General features: G+C 38.0%; 1 protein-coding gene across 1 annotated transcript in view; it reads right to left on the bottom strand.

Annotated features, from left to right (window-relative positions):
* Positions 1-7120: 7120 nt before the first annotated feature.
* Positions 7121-17293, bottom strand: part of COL1A2 (collagen type I alpha 2 chain) — a 39109-nt gene continuing 28936 nt past the window's right edge. Inside the window, exons 38-52 of the mRNA XM_062494995.1 lie at positions 16537-16590; positions 16389-16442; positions 15279-15440; positions 14464-14571; positions 13922-14029; positions 12961-13014; positions 12746-12853; positions 12489-12542; positions 11983-12090; positions 11272-11325; positions 11033-11140; positions 10400-10646; positions 9798-9991; positions 7852-8094; positions 7121-7267 (exon numbers count right to left, since the gene is read on the bottom strand). Of these exons, the coding sequence (XP_062350979.1) occupies positions 7121-7267; positions 7852-8094; positions 9798-9991; positions 10400-10646; positions 11033-11140; positions 11272-11325; positions 11983-12090; positions 12489-12542; positions 12746-12853; positions 12961-13014; positions 13922-14029; positions 14464-14571; positions 15279-15440; positions 16389-16442; positions 16537-16590 (1803 nt within the window). The remainder of the gene's footprint in view (positions 7268-7851; positions 8095-9797; positions 9992-10399; positions 10647-11032; positions 11141-11271; positions 11326-11982; positions 12091-12488; positions 12543-12745; positions 12854-12960; positions 13015-13921; positions 14030-14463; positions 14572-15278; positions 15441-16388; positions 16443-16536; positions 16591-17293) is intronic.

The raw sequence follows: 17293 nt of genomic DNA, 5'->3' as shown, positions 1-17293 counted from the left end.
TTCTCTGTTTAGCCTCAGGATCACTGAAACCCTAGTTTGCTGAAGTATCAGCAATGGATTAACAGATTAAAATATTTCCAGGCACCATTATTTTAAAATGAAATTGCATAGAAACTGTTTCATTTTAGCTGAGTGTTGCAACGTTTCCTTTTCTGTCATATTTGTTTGTGTGGTGCTCTGTTGTGTTACTTGTGAAATCTAAAGGATCTGTGTTGTTTTATGATGTTGAAATGTAAAAATATATATATAAATATATATATCCACACAAAATATCAACATGGGCTACTGTGCACCTCAGGCTTAGTAAAGATTTATCTTTTAGGAATTAGCAATAACTGAACAGTTGTGCCATTTCCAGCAATTTTGTGTAGCTGGTGAGTTGGAATCTACAGGAAAGCTATTGTTTTTTGCTTCTAGCTTTAAATCTCCTGTGCATATCACACTTTAATAATTGCTCAGATGACTGGCAGGTAGATCTAATTCTTTGCTGTGTTGTTTTTCCTTATGCTTTAATAATAGTTGAACTGAAAGGTTTAACTAACAGTGTATGGCTTTCTCTAAAGCAAAAAACCAGAACAAATCCATACACAGTGAAACCACTGGAGCCCATTATCCTTCATCAGATTTCTTGTGGACTCTTTTTCAGGAGCTATAGTGATAGGACAAGGAGTAATGGGGATAAATTGAAAGAGGGAGAATTTAGGTTCGATACTAGGAAGAAATTTTTTACTGTGAGGGTAGTTAAACACTGGAACACGTTGCTCAGGAAGACTGTGGATACCCCAACTCTGGCCATGTTCAAAGCCAAGTTGGATAAAGCCTTGGGCAGTCTGGTGGAGTAGGAAGAGCCCTGCCAGGAGTGGTCAAGACTAGATTAACTTTAAGGTCCATTCCCACCCTTTACAATTCAATGGTTCTATGATTCTGTTTTATGAGTCTGCCCTTCTCACACAGAGCTCTCTTTCCACAGCTGCGAGTTTAAAACTCACAGGCTGCGAGTTTAACCAAAAAAATCTATTAAACTTTGTAACCATACTAGGAAACAGAGTCAGTACAAATCAATGCAAGTAGTCTCCATAGTGTGTCTGGGCAGTGCATTTTCATGTGAGTGGAAAAGAGGTAAAGGAGTTGTTCAGATAAAGTCCACAGAAAACTGCTACTGAGTTGCTGCATATGAAATTTCCACAGTATTTATGCAGAGTTGACATAGAGAATGGATTTTTAGACTAAGCTTCTGCAGCAGAGAATAAATAGAATGTAAGAACATTGCTATGAACCAAGAAAGAAGGTGTGAGAGAAACTTAGGTAATCCGTAGGTCAGTCCTTGGCTCATAATTTTATTGGCAGATTGTCACACCTGGAATGGATACCCAAGTCTTATTACAATAAAGAGATCTATAAGATCCTGATGTATAGACAACAGTAAAAGCTATGGAGATGATAATATCATTGTGTATAGGGCCAGAGAAACAATGCCTTAAACATGAACAAGATGCCAAAAGAAGAATTGTTTACTCTTTGATGTATTTGTCAAAATACATATTTAATGGTTAACTTGCAGGAGGGAGGTGAATGGAGGTAGGAATGTAGTTCCTGAATCTCCAGGAGAGTCAAAATGCTCATACTCCAAAAGCAGATGAGGGAATCCCAGCACTGGAGGAGGAAGATGAAATGCTGGTTCCTTTCACCTGGAGCCAGACAAGGACACTGTCATCTATAGGTACAAACCACCAGCTCATCTTTCACAGGGTTAATTCTTAACCTCTCCAGAAAATTGGAGACTACTAACTAAAAGAATAGTTTCAGAAGTTACAGGAAATATATTAAATAAAGTATTTGAAACTGTACTCAAGAATCACTTACTAAACTGAAAAAGTTCAAAGGACCTCTTATATCTGTCTATATCTATTGTACCTATTTCTTGTATCTATATGAGAATTAAAATAGATGAGAGGAATGAAGTTAAACTGTAATTCTACTCTTGGTCTGCTGTGATGCAGGTGCTCTTCACAGGTGTGGTTTGCTCTCTTTGCTGTTTCTGAGAAGAATAAGCAGAGGTCCTTTGGATCTCATCACAGAATCTGGGGAAGTAATAATTTTGGCTATGGGCAGCTTCTGTAGGAATTGAGATTTTACATTACTGTGGTAAAGTAAATGTGGTATAGAGGCAGGTACAGACAGCCCTAATAGCAATGGATGTTCTTTCAAACTGAGGAATTAATCTTATTCCCTTTTAAATGCTGAAAGGTAAAAATAAATGAGAAGGTAATTCATTATTAACTAGAAACAGTAATGAAAAGCATGTTTCCCAAATTAAGTTAGGCTGTGTTTGTGTGACTCTTCTTGTCACATTGTTGTAGAGAATATACTGGGATATATTTTGAGCAGAGACACCCTGAGATGCTAAATATCTTAACCAAAATGTTGTGGTAAATCCCTTTGGATAAAATTGCCCAGAAAAACTCACAGTCGTTATAGAGTAAGGATTTAATGAAAAAAAACCCTGTCCTTTACATCAATACATACAGAAGATAATTTCAGATTGACAGAACCTGACAACTAAAAGAGTATGTTATCGTTATTATTATTATAATCTTTATCATATTTTTGCGCCCTGAGTGATCCTGCCATTCTTTGTTGCCAAGAGCTTTCCTGTTTGGGTGAGTGCTCTTCTAATATGTTAGTGCATATTTAGGATGAGTTCTGATGCTGATGTTCTGAAAAAATTACCTATAGGATAGTATTGGCACAGAATATTGTGACAGCAGCAGCCCTGAGTTTAGCTCAGTTGCTTAAAACATGGTAGCACTAACACCATGGTGTGGGTTTGATACCTCTATGGGCCATTTAATTAAGAATTGGACTAGGATCCTTGTAGATCCCTTCCAAGTCAGAGTATTTTGTAATTCTGTGAATGACAGTGAATTTGGGAATAAAAACCCTTGAAAAAGTCTTCAGGGGCTGGTAATTAGTGTGTGAGTCAGTAGGTGGTGCACAACGCCCATAAAAATGCTAGAGAACTGCTCTGCTGTTTCATTGTGTCTTCAGAATTGGCACTTGGGAGAAGTTTCATTTCACCTGAACGTGAATTTTCAAGCTTTAACACAGCAAGATAATGGTAATCATTATTGGAATTTATTATATGTATTTCAAATACTTGTGTTTAAAATAATATTCAAATGATGGATTTGTTCATTTTGATAGTTATATTTGCCTTAATGCAAATCATTATTTCCTGAGTAGTTGAGTGTATACATAAGCATGGATTCATGTGTAGAAAATTTTGCTCATGTAATATGAAACCACATGCTTTCCAGGGAAGGACAAGTGTATTCCAGCTTTAGAATACAGACATACACTAATTTCTTTGTTTATGCCCTGTAGATTGCATTAATTACGTATCTGAGATTCATGAGGGAGACCTACAGAAAATAGTGGACTTCTAATGAGCTCAGGATGAGGCACGAGTAAAGCTAAATGAATTAGGGGTTACTTCTGTTTGCATGTCTAATAGCTTTATTTAAGCTTGCTAGTATCTCATTGGAATTGGGTATACGATTCTAATACTGTAAAACACTGCATCAAGAGGGTGGTAGGAAGGCAGATTCTAGGAGATCCTGTCTGAAACCATTACAAGAAAAGTAATCAAAAGCCATGTCAAAAGTTTTGACTTAAACCTGAGTGGTGGAAGTGTAGGTATGTTGTCTATTAATGTTGTTTTGTCACTAACCCGTGTTAAAGGATATTTGTCTGTAGCACAGTATTCACATTTTAAACTGAAAAACTCCTGAAGCTAATTGGCAGTGGCTTGTGTTTCTCCCTATGGGGCTGCATGGTTACAACTGCCCCTTCTAGAACCGTGCTACAAGGTTTGAGTTTCTTTTTACTCCCATGTTGGTCCCATTGATGGTGTTCTTCTTGCCTCTAGTTTTTCCTTACTTAGGCCATATTAATGCAAAAGCACATGCTACAGAGAGCCCAATGTGCTGCCAGGTAAGCCTGCCTGCAGGAAACTCTGCATGGATACAAACATCAGAAGTCATCTTAGGTACAATTTGAAGCACATAATGACAGCAACCTTTTAATCTCTGTCCATCTCCTGGGGGGATGGTGTAAGAGAAGCTGATAGACAGAACATATTTATTTATCACACAGGGGAGGGTCATCAGTCCCACAGATTCCAGGGAGGAAAATATTCTGAATGCTGCAGTACTTTGGTTTGCACAATTGTACCACAACTGAGCACTCACAGTTGTCTCTCTACCCAGCTTTACAGAACTTCTCCAGCAGTTCTGTTCTGGCACAGTACAGTCAGGGCTTGCTGCAAATTTTGCCTTTCATTTAGTTACTCCAGCTGTTTTCCTTTCCTTACAGTATTTTTTCTTGCTACAAATGTAAATTTTAATCAATTGTTATAGCTAATTTATGCTAATACTGTAGATGTATTGCTGATGATAACAAAATTCTCCAAAGATAATGCTGATAGGGAGGCAGAGCACTCCCAAAAATAATTAAGATCACTTTACCAGAAGTTTATTCAACATCTTATATTCCCAAAACCAGACAATATTGAGGTTCTCTGCCCTGTCTGCCATTTATCCCTATTTTCAGCTATGATCTTTGAAATGCAGTTTCTTCAATATTGTACATAGTATAAGCAAAATACTTGATCATGCACTAAGTTCCAATATGCTGAAAACCTGCAAGGCAGACTGAATATCTTTCCAGCACTAATGAGGTTGGAATTTGTGAGGTAAAATGCTATGTATTTTTCCAGGTTTCATTTCCAAATGAGGCTGCTTTCGGGGCAAAATCTGAAAACATGTAATATGGATGTTATCAGTGAGCTGAGAGAAAGAAAGTGTTCTCTGCCTAGGAGGACATGCCATGGAATAGATCACAGAAAGCAAATAAGAAATCAGAAGATGACAAAAGGAGACAGTGTTTGCTAGGAGTAGCTTCCTTTCTAAACTCAAGTGTTCCTTTAACTGTGGATTGGGTTTTTTTTTCTCCCCAGGCAACAAAGGCCCACTTCCCTATCCTAGCAATAGCCTTTGCATACCTTCTAGTGAATTGCGTAACCTGAGGGATGAAATTTTAGCTTTCCAGTCCTTGTAGGAACTCCCTATCTTGTAGTTAATCTATAAAAGGAAAGAAAGTCTTTACTGTTTTCAAATACTGAATTACTGTTTTTACAATAACAAACTTGTTTTGAAATGGTAAAACAATGCTTAAAATAATATTTTAAGAATCATCATGGTCCAATGAGTAAATGCAGGTATTTACCTACAGAATGTTTTACTCAGTGAAGAAAAAATGGGCCACTTTTCATCATGGAAATTCCCATCTTACTAATTCAGCATACAGCTGCAGGCATGTAGCAGCTGCACTTAAGATCATGTTTTGGTATTTTCCCTATTTTCCTTAATCAGTTCATTGCAAGCAAGAACAAAGAAAAAAGTCTTTAGAAACAGATTTTAGGTTTATTCCCCCTTGCACCATTTGAAGCTGCCTTCAGGCTCTCATCTGCTAATCTTTGGAATGATTCAAAGTGCTCTTACAGGCACTTTACTCTGGAAATTTTCTTCATGCCTCACTTCAGGGCTCTGGCTGACCATCTCACCTCTTACCTTACATGCTTTTGCTGTTGTCTTCATGGTCTTCTGTGGGTTCTCTCATACACCTTTCCAATCACAAAAAACATGGCTGTTGGAATTCCAGTTCATTTTGGGTTTTCAGCAGTCTTCTAAAAGGTCTCAGAGAAGAAGTCTTTGCTTCTCGTGGTGGTTTGTGTGACAGTAAATTTTTAAGATTTACAAAAGCGTATGTTTCTGTGTCCCATACACAACTGAACAAACTGTAAGGACCTAACAAACACTGACTTTCCTGAGAAAACAGCTACACTTGAGATTCTTGGCATAGACTTCTGCACATCCTTTCTGAAGTGCACAGGCACAGTTCAACTGATTACAGCACAGCAGCATCCAGCACAGCTCTATCAACAGCTAGAAGCTTCCTGTCTTCAATTGAAAGACAGAAGCTTCATTTTCCTTCCACATTTAAGTGAGATATGATCCTTCTGGTAGCCATTAATCCTATTTAGTATTTAGAAAAAAGGAAGGAATTATTTCTGCTTCTGAACTTCTCATACTACGAGGCACAGAGTTACTGAGTTTCTTGAGAACTTCTCAAAAGTTCGTGCTGAAATGAAGAGTCAAGTAGACAATCACACCCTTAAGAGAGTTGTAGACAACCTTTTGAGGCAACACAATGTTTTATAGCAATGTGCTAACAGTATTGCAAAATCTGTGTGTGAGAATCTCCAAGTAATTAATTAAATAGTTTCTTTTGGAACAGTGGACATGCTTTATTTCATTTTTTTTCCACAATTTATTTAAACATCTCACATATACAAAATACATTTTCTTTCTTTTTTTGAGAAATGTTGATTTTTTTTTTTTTTACCCATAGTAGGAGATGAAAATGAAATTTGAAAGCAGGAACACCTGATTTTGGAGGAAGAAGACAAAGAGGAAGAAAAATTATCCACATGCTTAAGCTGTGGGTGAGACAGGACATCCTAAGTTTTAAGATAGACTTCAAAGAAACAGAGAAGCAATACTTTAAATGCTACTAGCACCATCAAAGTTCAAGTACTGGAAAGATACTCTGTAATTTTGCAATTAGCACCACTGTATTTTGAGCAGTACTGGAAGTACCTCAGATCATATGGAGAAGTTCCTACACAAGATGTGGATCACTCCTGATTTAGTGTATGAGGTAGTTTAAACCTTTGGAAGTCATGGATTTAAACTTCCTCTGTGGAATATATTCAAAGGCCACAAGTGGTGCAAACTTTCATGACTTTTTATTTTGTTTTTTTTTCTTTACAAAGGTTGACATTTCCCAAAACAAGGTGTTAAATCTTGAAAGACTTCCAAGTCCATTTGGGGCTGTATTAAATTTCATTGCACAATGCTCCAATCAATTCTTCTCCTTCTCTTTCGCCCAGAGTTTAAGCAAGTAGATGAACAGAAGAAATGGAAGGAGTCAGCTTTCATTATAAAAAGAAATGACAAGAGAATAATTTGGGAGAGGCTTTAAGTTAATTTTAGTTCATTCATTTAAAGCAGACTGGGCCAATGTCCAAACCGAATTCTTGGTCAGCACCACCAATATCCAAAGGTGCAATGTCGAGGATGGGCAAACGGGATGGCTTATTTGTTCTGTATTCAATGATTGTTTTGCCCCATTCATTGTTCTTTCTCTGTAAGAGAAGATTGATTGCAATTGTTATTGCACTGTTCACAACATTAAGAATTGTTTCACCTAAGTGGATAATTTCTGAAATAATTTCATATTATTTTTGCTTCTATTGTTTGCAAATCAGATACCCACATCCAACCACTTAGATCTACAATACAGAGATCTATTTAATTGAATCTTCTGTAGTCCTATATGATGCTGTTTGCAAGCTACCATATTACTCACATTGATGTTAGATCCTAAGAGAAACCTGCCTGATTATTTCAGGACTTAAAGACCCTGCCCCTCCTATAGCTTGTGAACTATTTTCCTATTAATCTTCTGTTTACATAGAATTTGGATCTGGTCCCTTTGAAAATTTGTTTTATTGGCCACTTGTACAGTACAAGGTAGGATTTGTTTGTAACCTCTTCCTTCCCACTTGTTAAGGATCTGCCACGGTTGGGTTTGTAGGCTATGTATCTTCACCAGGCAAATTTTTTCTTGTTTGACCGAAAATCTAATTCTGAATTAAAGCACAGCTCTATCCCTAATCACATGCTTAGTCCTGCCAGTCACCACACCCGTGGTTTCTGCGTTACTTACAGAGCAGCCATCCTCGAGAACACTGAAAGTGAATCTGCTGTTGCCTTCAGCTCGTAGTTCAACGTCGTTGGATCCCTGCAGCACAACAGCCTTTTTAAGGTTGCCAGTTTCTGCATCCATGTAGGCAATGCTGTTCTTGCAGTGGTAGGTGATGTTCTGGGAGGCATGGTTGGCCAGCAGACGCATGAAGGCGAGTTGGGTGGCCATATCCTTTGAGGTCACTCCTTCACTATTGTATTCAAACTGAAAAACAGAGAGAAACCCAGTCAGTGGTACTGCTGGGGAAAGGAGCATGTTTGTAATGAAAATGTGTGATAGCTGCTCTAGTGTCCTGGTTTCAGCTAGGGTAGAGTGAACTTCTCAGTTGCTGATACAGTGCTGTGTTTTGGATTTGGAATGAGAATGGTGTTGATAACACACTGATGTTTTGTATTTTTGCTAAGTCATGATTATCCTAAGTGTAGGACACTTCTTTTGGCTTGGTTTTTTTTTGGTTGGGTTTTTTTTTCTGTTTGTTTTTTTGTTTTGGTTTGGGTTTTCTTTGTGTCTCATGCTCTACCAGGAAGGAAGTGGGCAAAAGAAACTGGGAGGGAGCATAGCTGGGACAGGTGACCTGGGCTAACCAAAGGGATATTCAACACCATAAAAAATCATGCCCAGTATATAAACTGGGATGAAGTAACCCAAAAGGGCAACCAATCTGGGTTCAGGAAGCAGGGGGTTCTGGCACCAGTCAGCAGGTGGTTAGCAGTGACATTGTGCATCACCTGTTGTTTTCTTTTTATTATCATTATTATTTACCGTTGTTACTGTATTTTTTTTTTCAATTATTAAAATGTTTTTATCTCAAAATGCCAGTTTTACTTTGATTCTCCTCCCCTTTCTCATAGGGTGGTTTGGGGGGGATGAGAGAGGAAGTTGAGCAAGTGGCAATAGTACCTAATTTCTTTCTGAGCTTAAATCATGAGAGCTAGGAACTTAAAAAATTGCAAGTAGTCTGCAATCACTTTTCTATTGCCACTCCAGAACTAAAAATCATGAAAGGAGGTAGATTGACAGCCAGACATGAGTGGATGTAATTAAACTGTAGAGTTCTGTTCCAAGATATGGTGTTGACAGTTTATCTGGATTCAGGGACAAGATCACATAAGTTCAAGAAAGACAATCTACAATTTTCCACAGCTATGCACAGACAATGCCTGTCTCAATAAAACTGTGAAACTTTTTTGAGAGAATTTTGAAACTTTTACAAAGATAATAGTATCTGTGGATAGCACAAATATTTTCTTCATTCTTATATTCTTTTTATAGCATCTACTTTTAGACACTCTAAGAAACAGGACCCTTGACTGTTCTGATACAATGAGATTAAATCTCATCTTAGACACTTCATCACAATATCAACTCAATTTAATTTAAGAATTATGTATTACATCTCCTTAGCTGTACAAAAGTAATGTATTTGCAATTTGCTGAGACAGTTTCTAACATGCAAGTAGTAGTTCTTGTTGTTACTTACACCAACAATTTTGAATGTTATGATGGCATGCACTCAGAATGTGTGATGTGTAATATAAATATCTTTTGAGGAATAGTGTTGTTTTTATTTTATGCAATAAACATCCATTTAAAAGATTGATGTTTTTCTTATTTTTTCAGACATTTTCTGGACGGTGTTTATATGTACCATATTCCAGTCCAGGCTTCCCTTAGTGATAACCACTAGTCAGGCTGAATTGACCATTTGCAGACATCAAGAAAAGTTAGAACAGTGCAGAGAAGTACTCTTAAACGGATCTAAAACAGAATCAGAGCTCTATTCCCTTGAGATGGCTTTTTCATATTTCTCCCCTAAGAACTTATCTGCTTGCTTCCTGAGAGTCAGTAAATTGGGAACTCTTCATACAGCACTGTAGGAAATAATCACCCTGCCATATATCACTTACCTGGCTGCCACCATTGATAGTTTCACCAAACCATATGTGCTGCTTCTTGTCCCTGGGGTTCTTGTTGATATACCAGTTCTTAGCAGGAATATTGTCAGGGTTGGCATAGATGCAAGTCTCACCATTGGTAAAATCACAGTATGCTCTAATGGCATCTGCAGTGCAGCCTTGGTTGGGATCAATCCAGTAGAAGCCTGCCATTGGAAGAAGAAATGTAAACAGTGCTTCACTCCACATAAACTTAGCATGCAGTTCATATTCACTTGTCTGATATAGGAACTCAAGCCATAAATATCACAGCTAGGTGCAATATTAAGGTGGTAATTAGGATACAGATATTTTAGACTTTTAACATAAAAGAAACTGTATTTGAAAGCAAGGGTTAAATATTTTTGTATTAGTTTGGAAAATTATTGCAATAATGTGCAAAAATATCTACAAAGAGCTTTTCAGGATATAAGTGTATCTATTTTCAGTGGAGTCAGAAAGAACTTCTTCATTGGTCGTTTAGTATTTTTGCCAAGTGGAAAAGGATACCTTTCATTTAATGCCCTGGAAGTGTTCCCTGAGCCAGAAAGGGCAAACATCTGGCATTAACATACCGCTGCTCCATTCTGGGTGGCTAAGTCTGAGATCACGACAGGTGCGAGCTGGGTTCTTTTTGGAGCCTTCTGGGGTCAGCAGGGTCTCAATTTGGTTGTTCAGTGTTTTCAGAGTGGCATCAACTTCATAATCCTTGGGTCTGAGAGAAGGCTGATCAGCCCGGTAGTATTCTGCATCAAAGCCAACTTCATATCCACCACCATTGGGACCAGGGGGGCCAGGGGGACCAGGAGGACCAGGAGGACCCTGAAGTTTTACAGAAGCAGAAGACAAAAAGCATTCTGTTAGAGATACGGTGCTTTTAATAAAATGCTTCCACACATGCATAGTCCTGGTTAACTCCTGGCACTCTCAACTCTAATCAGAGGCAGCACACATGGACTCGTCCTGTGGTGACTACTATGTGTTGAATCAGTGGAAGATGCATTTGTGCATTTGCTCTCTGCCATAAGGAGTGAACAAAACCTTTCAGTTTAAGTCTATTAAACTTTTCCCTAATATTAAATGTATTTTTTAAGAAATAAAACCATGTGTGGTGTTAAAACTGCCGGGCTTCTGAAGTGATGTAATTACTAAGCTTATAGTGTAACATAAATGTGTTAAATCAACAACAAAAAAAAGGTTTTACTCACAGCAGGACCTTGGCTACCATGAGAGCCACGCACACCAGCAGGGCCAATAGGTCCAGGGAGACCATTGCGACCATCTTTACCAGGAGGACCAGAAGGACCAGGTGGACCCTAAAAGGAAATTTGAAGGGTTTAAATGACCGTAAAAATGTCACAAATATGGATTCATACAGATGGGAGTATACATATATATTGCACAAAGAGAATGGGAGTTATTTGAATATATTGTGAAATTCACATACCCTTGGGCCAGCAGGGCCGGTGTTACCAGGAGGACCTTGATCACCATGTTGGCCCTATTGGGAAAGATACACTGTCATCAAAAAAAGAGCAGAAGAAGAGTAGAACATGTTTGTGTTTGCTTGACTCAAGAAGGAGCTGTATGTAATGTGCATTTGGCTCAGAGAATGGAAATCTAGGGCTAATGACATTTATTAATGGAGTATTGGTATAAAATGCTTGTTTTGGGAAGAGAGAAGATAGGCTGTCAAAATATATTTAAGAGTATAGCCTACAAAATTCTTTATATTGTTTCTCCTGATCTTCAGAGAAGGCTTTAAAAGTCAGAACTCCTAAGTTGATACCCATTTTAAAGGGAAGAAAATCCACAAATTACTTCAGCTTTTCTGAGATAAAAGTTTTACAGATTCTGGCCAAAATAAGAAATAAAACAAAGGCAGAAGATTTTTAAATTCTTTGTTAGCCAAATGCAATTGAGCTTCAAGGAAACTAATGGTAGTCACAGTTCTAATGCCAATACCAGAATTTACCATTTTGTACAAAAAACATTGAATGTTATAGATGTTATTTATGATTTTTCATTTGAAAGGTGCAGCAGAGTGAAGTAAGTGGTATTAACATGCTGTGTTTTACGTATGTAATTACTTGCTAGTGTGACCTTATTTTGGTTTTTTTGCTCTTTGTATTCAAAACCCTGAAAATCATTTACTTACAGCAAGACCAGGAAGACCCTGCAGTCCATTGTGTCCCTTCAAGCCAGGCAGACCTCTAGGCCCCTTATCACCAGGTAGACCTTTCTCACCACGTGGACCTTGTGGGCCCTAGGGAAGGGATATAGGTGTCAAAGGAATAAATTAGAAGGCTTCAAGAACATACTCATGTCAAAGCAAGATTTAAGCATAAATATTCTACATTAAGACATATCCCAATGTATATAATGGACATCCCCTTAACACACACAGAAAGAGTGCCAATCCCAAAAGCTCCAGGATTGATCCCACAAAAGAGAATGCTAACTGAGATTCTAAGTCCAATCCCAAAAGCTCCAGGATTGATCCACACAAAAGAGAATGCTAACTGAGATTCTAAGTCCCTAAATATTTTCAGGTCCTTAAGCATTACTTTTTGGGTCCCTTGATTACAGTTTTGAGTCCTTATTAATAAAGCATGTTTTCTCTTCTTGCATCAATGTGGTAATGTGTTTAAAAATCTAACTTACAGCAAGACCTCTTGGACCAAAAGCACCAGCAGGACCAACAGCACCAGCAGGGCCCTGAAACAAGAACAGAGAATGCATGTCACTGCTGTATATTGTTCTAATGAAAGTTCCATGCTCAACACATCCATGGAGAAAGTGAATTATCTATACATTGTGGAGGTGGGATGTACTTTGTGTATATATATACATGATAGACAAGTCTTAGTCCTCTTAGACCTTAATCCAGAAAGTTAAGGTATCTCATCTCATCAACTTACGGGTTCACCACGGTTTCCAGGCTTTCCAGAAGGACCAACTTGGCCATGAGGACCAGGAGCACCCAGAGCACCACTGGGACCAGGATTACCGGGAGCACCACGCTCACCCTGGAAACAAAGGATTGCAACAGGAGACACATTGTGTTATTATTGACTTACACATATTGGAATATTTCTTCCATGACAATGAAATAAAAGAAAAAGAAACAAGTTACCTTGAAACCAGGAGCACCATCACGGCCTGGAGGACCATCATTTCCAGGATTGCCCTATTAAAATACCATGAAAAAATTACTAAACACCATCACCTTACATGTCACACAGAACTGTGTCTCAGTCTAATTGCTTACAGTGAGAGTAAGAAGATATTGAGATATGATATTTAAGATTTAAAAAAAAAATCTTAGAGAAAAAAACCCCCTCTTCCTTATACATGCCATTCTCAAATGCCTTAGATATACTAATGTTCTCAGAAAACTAAAACGGTCTTTAAATATTTTAGTTTTTAAAAGTTCAGGGTTTTGCAATATTTCTCTAAATGAAAAGACTAAGACAATAGTGGTCCTCACTAGCTTGCACTCTTTTAAAATGGAGACTTTCTTTTTAGATGAAAAATGCCAGTGGAGGGAAAAGAACCTAAACAATAGCCACAGCTAAATTAATTTGTTGTGGTGCTTCACAAGGTTAAATGGTTTCCTTTGTGAATGTTAATTTCACTTCAGCACTTAGGCTTTGTCCAAAAGAACCCCTTTTCCTTCAGAAAATTTGAATGAAGTGAAGTTGAGGATTTTTAAATTACTGAAAAATTTGTAGTAACAATGTATTAACTATGCTTCAGGTTATCAAATAAGCTTCCCTGATAAGGCTGCAATTTTTGTACTTTCATGAAAGAGATGTATGTTCCCCACTCCATGTTTCTTGGCATTTAAGTAAAAAGTGAAAAGATTCTGAGAGTGACTTCGGGATGTATTTCAGACACAACTTGTACTTTAAAAAGTCTGTCACCTAGTTTGGCATAGGAATCCATGTCTATAAAAATCCTGGTATAATTTTCTCTGAAGACATTGTACAAGTTTGCCAACAGAACAGCCTCTGGTTCCATCCACTTTTTCTGAGTGTTTGCACTTGGATCAGAATAAAGGAAAAGCAACCTGAAGAGGATAAAAGACAGCTTACATCACGTCCAGCTTCACCAGGAGCACCATTTGGACCAGGAGAACCCACAGGACCAGAGGGACCACGAGCACCAGGAGGACCAGAAACACCCAGGGGACCAGGTTCACCCTAATACAGGAACAGTTGTAACAAAATGTGACATTATAATACAACACAAACCAGTCTTACAGAACTTTTAGCCTTTATCTAAGAGCAACATTTCTCTGCAATAACTTCAGGAAGGAAAAAAGAATCAGGACACAAGAAATATACCTATCTATATCACATGTTATCTTCATTCTAAATGTTACTATTATAAACCTCTTAACATTTCTGACATTCAGAAATTTGCTTGAAAATAATTCTGGTTTGCAACAAGCCATAACTTCTTCCATATTGGTATACTTTCCATTGGTAGGTCCATATCCTCTGTTTCCAACAGCAATGGAAACAGCATAATCTGTACCTCCCTGGCTTCCCATAAGAGAGGACCTCAAGTGTGTGGGTTTTTCTTTTTTATTACATGTTATCTGTTCAAAGCAGTTAACTAATTATATACTCACTGTTGCTCCAGAGATGCCTGGAAGACCACGTTCTCCCCGAGAGCCAGGCAGACCAAGGATACCAGGAGCACCAAGAATACCCTGAGGACCTGGGGTACCAGGAGGACCCTATGACGTGAAGAGAATAATATTTATATTAACAGACAAAAATAAATGTAACATATACATCAGACAATGATACTGAAAGTTTCATTCTGCAGCTCATAGAAGAAATTTCGATAATTTTTTGCTGAGTAACAATTGAGGTATTTCACACAATTTCTTACTTCAGTGAGACAGAAACATGTATGAGTTTTTAAAAAAATCAGTAATTCTGGATGTGAAAGCTTAAAGATACTTAAAAGTAATTAATTTATTTGCACAACTCTAAATCAACCTGTGGGCAGATAACTTTAACCTTGTGATCCCCACAAATCAGAGTTTCTGATGCAGCTATGAATTGAGATTGTTTTAAATGGACATTTACAGATTCCTTCTTTTTCTGTCCATGAGGATCAATTTCAGATCAGAAGACGTGCTTTTTTTTCTCAGACTAAATGTCCATTTATTCTGTAGTTAGAGAAATATGCAACTCACCACAACAGAAAAAGAGAAAGAAAACCCTGACCCAGAGATCAGGTTCTCTTTTTATGGCATGTTTGTCAAGCATGCCTACAAACAATTTCCTGTGTCTCAGTGGCACTTCTACTTAAAGGCTTTGCTAAATTAGTGGGTAAAGTAGAAAAGCCCTTCACAAATGCCAAAAGTATCTCAGAAGCCATAACATTTACACGAAGAGAAGTATATTAAATGAGATGTGATACTCAGTAACTTACAGCAGCACCAGCCTCTCCAGATGGACCTTTCTCACCAGCAAATCCAGGTGGGCCAGCAATACCTTGTTCACCAGTGCGGCCAACTGGTCCAACATCACCACGTAGACCTCGAGGACCATCTTTGCCAGCTGGGCCAGGAGGACCAGGGGGACCAGTGATGCCCTAGGATTGAGTATGAATATGATACCATTACAATATGGACCTGGGGATAGCATAGATAAATTTCATTTTAAGTCCATGTGAAAAAATAGTCCCTTGAAATAAACAGGTCATCAGCTGCTCCAAAGCACCAACTTCTATTACTTTCTTAGCAGTGGAGAGCTGGAAGCAGCAGAATTATTTGTCCTTTTTCTCTCTTTTTTTAAAATTTTTTTTAAAATTTCTTTTTTTCTACTCTGGGCAGGTGAAAGTGGCAAAATTTGGTGGGAAAATAAAGATCTGTTTTTCATTGGAGATGTTAATTGCAACTACAAAACCCATGGGGAAAAAAAACCCGCAGTATCTTTCAATTTAAGAGGATTATTTGCTTTGGATACTGGGATTTAAAATTTATTTAAATTTAGAGTGTCTAAGAAAATAAGTGCCCTTTGGTAAAGGTTGGAAACACCTCTGAAAAGAAAAAACTACAGATGTCAATCTAGAATGAGAATTTCTTGCTGAAAAATAAAAATAATATTCACATTCCAAAACATAGTGAGTTTGCCCTGCTCAAGACAGGGGCTAGAACTGCAGGTACTTTAGAAAATGTAGATATATGATAACCTTAAGATTCTTCTGCACATTGGACATGACCTTCTTGTTCCACTCCATCATGAGTAATTGCACCATTGATTTGAACAAAGGCAAATAAACACAAATTTTTGGAAATGGTTGGGTACTTCAAGAATCATAGGGATGCTTGAGGGTTTATAAAACTCACAAATCAAATACATAGGTTGTACTCTGGGAGTTGGAACAATTAGATGATTTTTTTTCTCATTCAATTCTATAAGGATATGAGGTTATTCCAGTGCAATTACGATTCACATCAATGAAACAAAAGTTAGGATTATCCCTAAGCAAAGCAACTTCTGACTTATCTCCCATTAGAATTCTTCATTAGTTACTTACAGCAGGGCCAGGAGGACCAACTCTTCCAGCAGCACCAGGGAAACCAGTCATGCCCTGAAAAACAAATTTGAAAAGGAAGATTAAGTTTAAAGGAAACATTAACTTCATTGAAAGCAACAATGTCAGTACTAAGAGCCTGAAGACTTACAGGAGGACCAGCATCACCACGAGGGCCAGCGGGACCAGCAGCACCAGCAGGACCCTAAGTAGGAAGGATTGAAAAAGAGATGGATGAAGCAAAGACAATTAATGGTCCCTGTTTAGAATAAAGGCCCAGTCTCATTATTGTGAAAGCTAAGGATGACTTTTACATCAGCAGGAGGAGCACTGGGCCCAATATCATGCTGCCTATCCCCATAATAGGGTATTAAATTCTCACAGACATTTTAAATTGGTATCATGAGGCCTGACAAAAGTTGCATAAGGCATTTATGATACAGATTAACTTCCTTGCAATTGTTACGTGCATCTAAACAAATCTAGAAGTCAAAATCATCAAGTCCTCTGCACTGTGTGACTAATACAGCCACATAGTGCAAGAGCCTGGTATTGGTCTATTAAAATCATACAATAGGTAACCCAAGCCATATTATCCTGCAACACTGTGGTATTTGAAGTACGTGGGTCTGTCTTTCTGCATAATTTCAACCAGTTCCCCAATAACATGCATGTGCAACAGTAAACAACTTTGGGCTATAGAGGTGTCAGCACGTGAAAAGCCTGTGTTCAAATGGGTGCATGGACAAATTTGCACACATGCTTCTGGACAGCTGAGTCTGAAAATCAGACTGTGACAGCACATCCCATCTTTGAGAGAAAAGTGTCAATGCCCTCAGTTCAGAGCTTACCCCCAATCACTCCCTGAATGTTCCAATATAGAGTGATTTTGCTGATCTTCAGAGCAA

This window comes from Cinclus cinclus, chromosome 1 (assembly GCF_963662255.1).
Source record: "Cinclus cinclus chromosome 1, bCinCin1.1, whole genome shotgun sequence".
NCBI lineage: Eukaryota > Metazoa > Chordata > Aves > Passeriformes > Cinclidae > Cinclus > Cinclus cinclus.
Note: the sequence above shows the minus strand (reverse complement) of the source record. Positions and strands in the feature narration are given on the sequence as shown.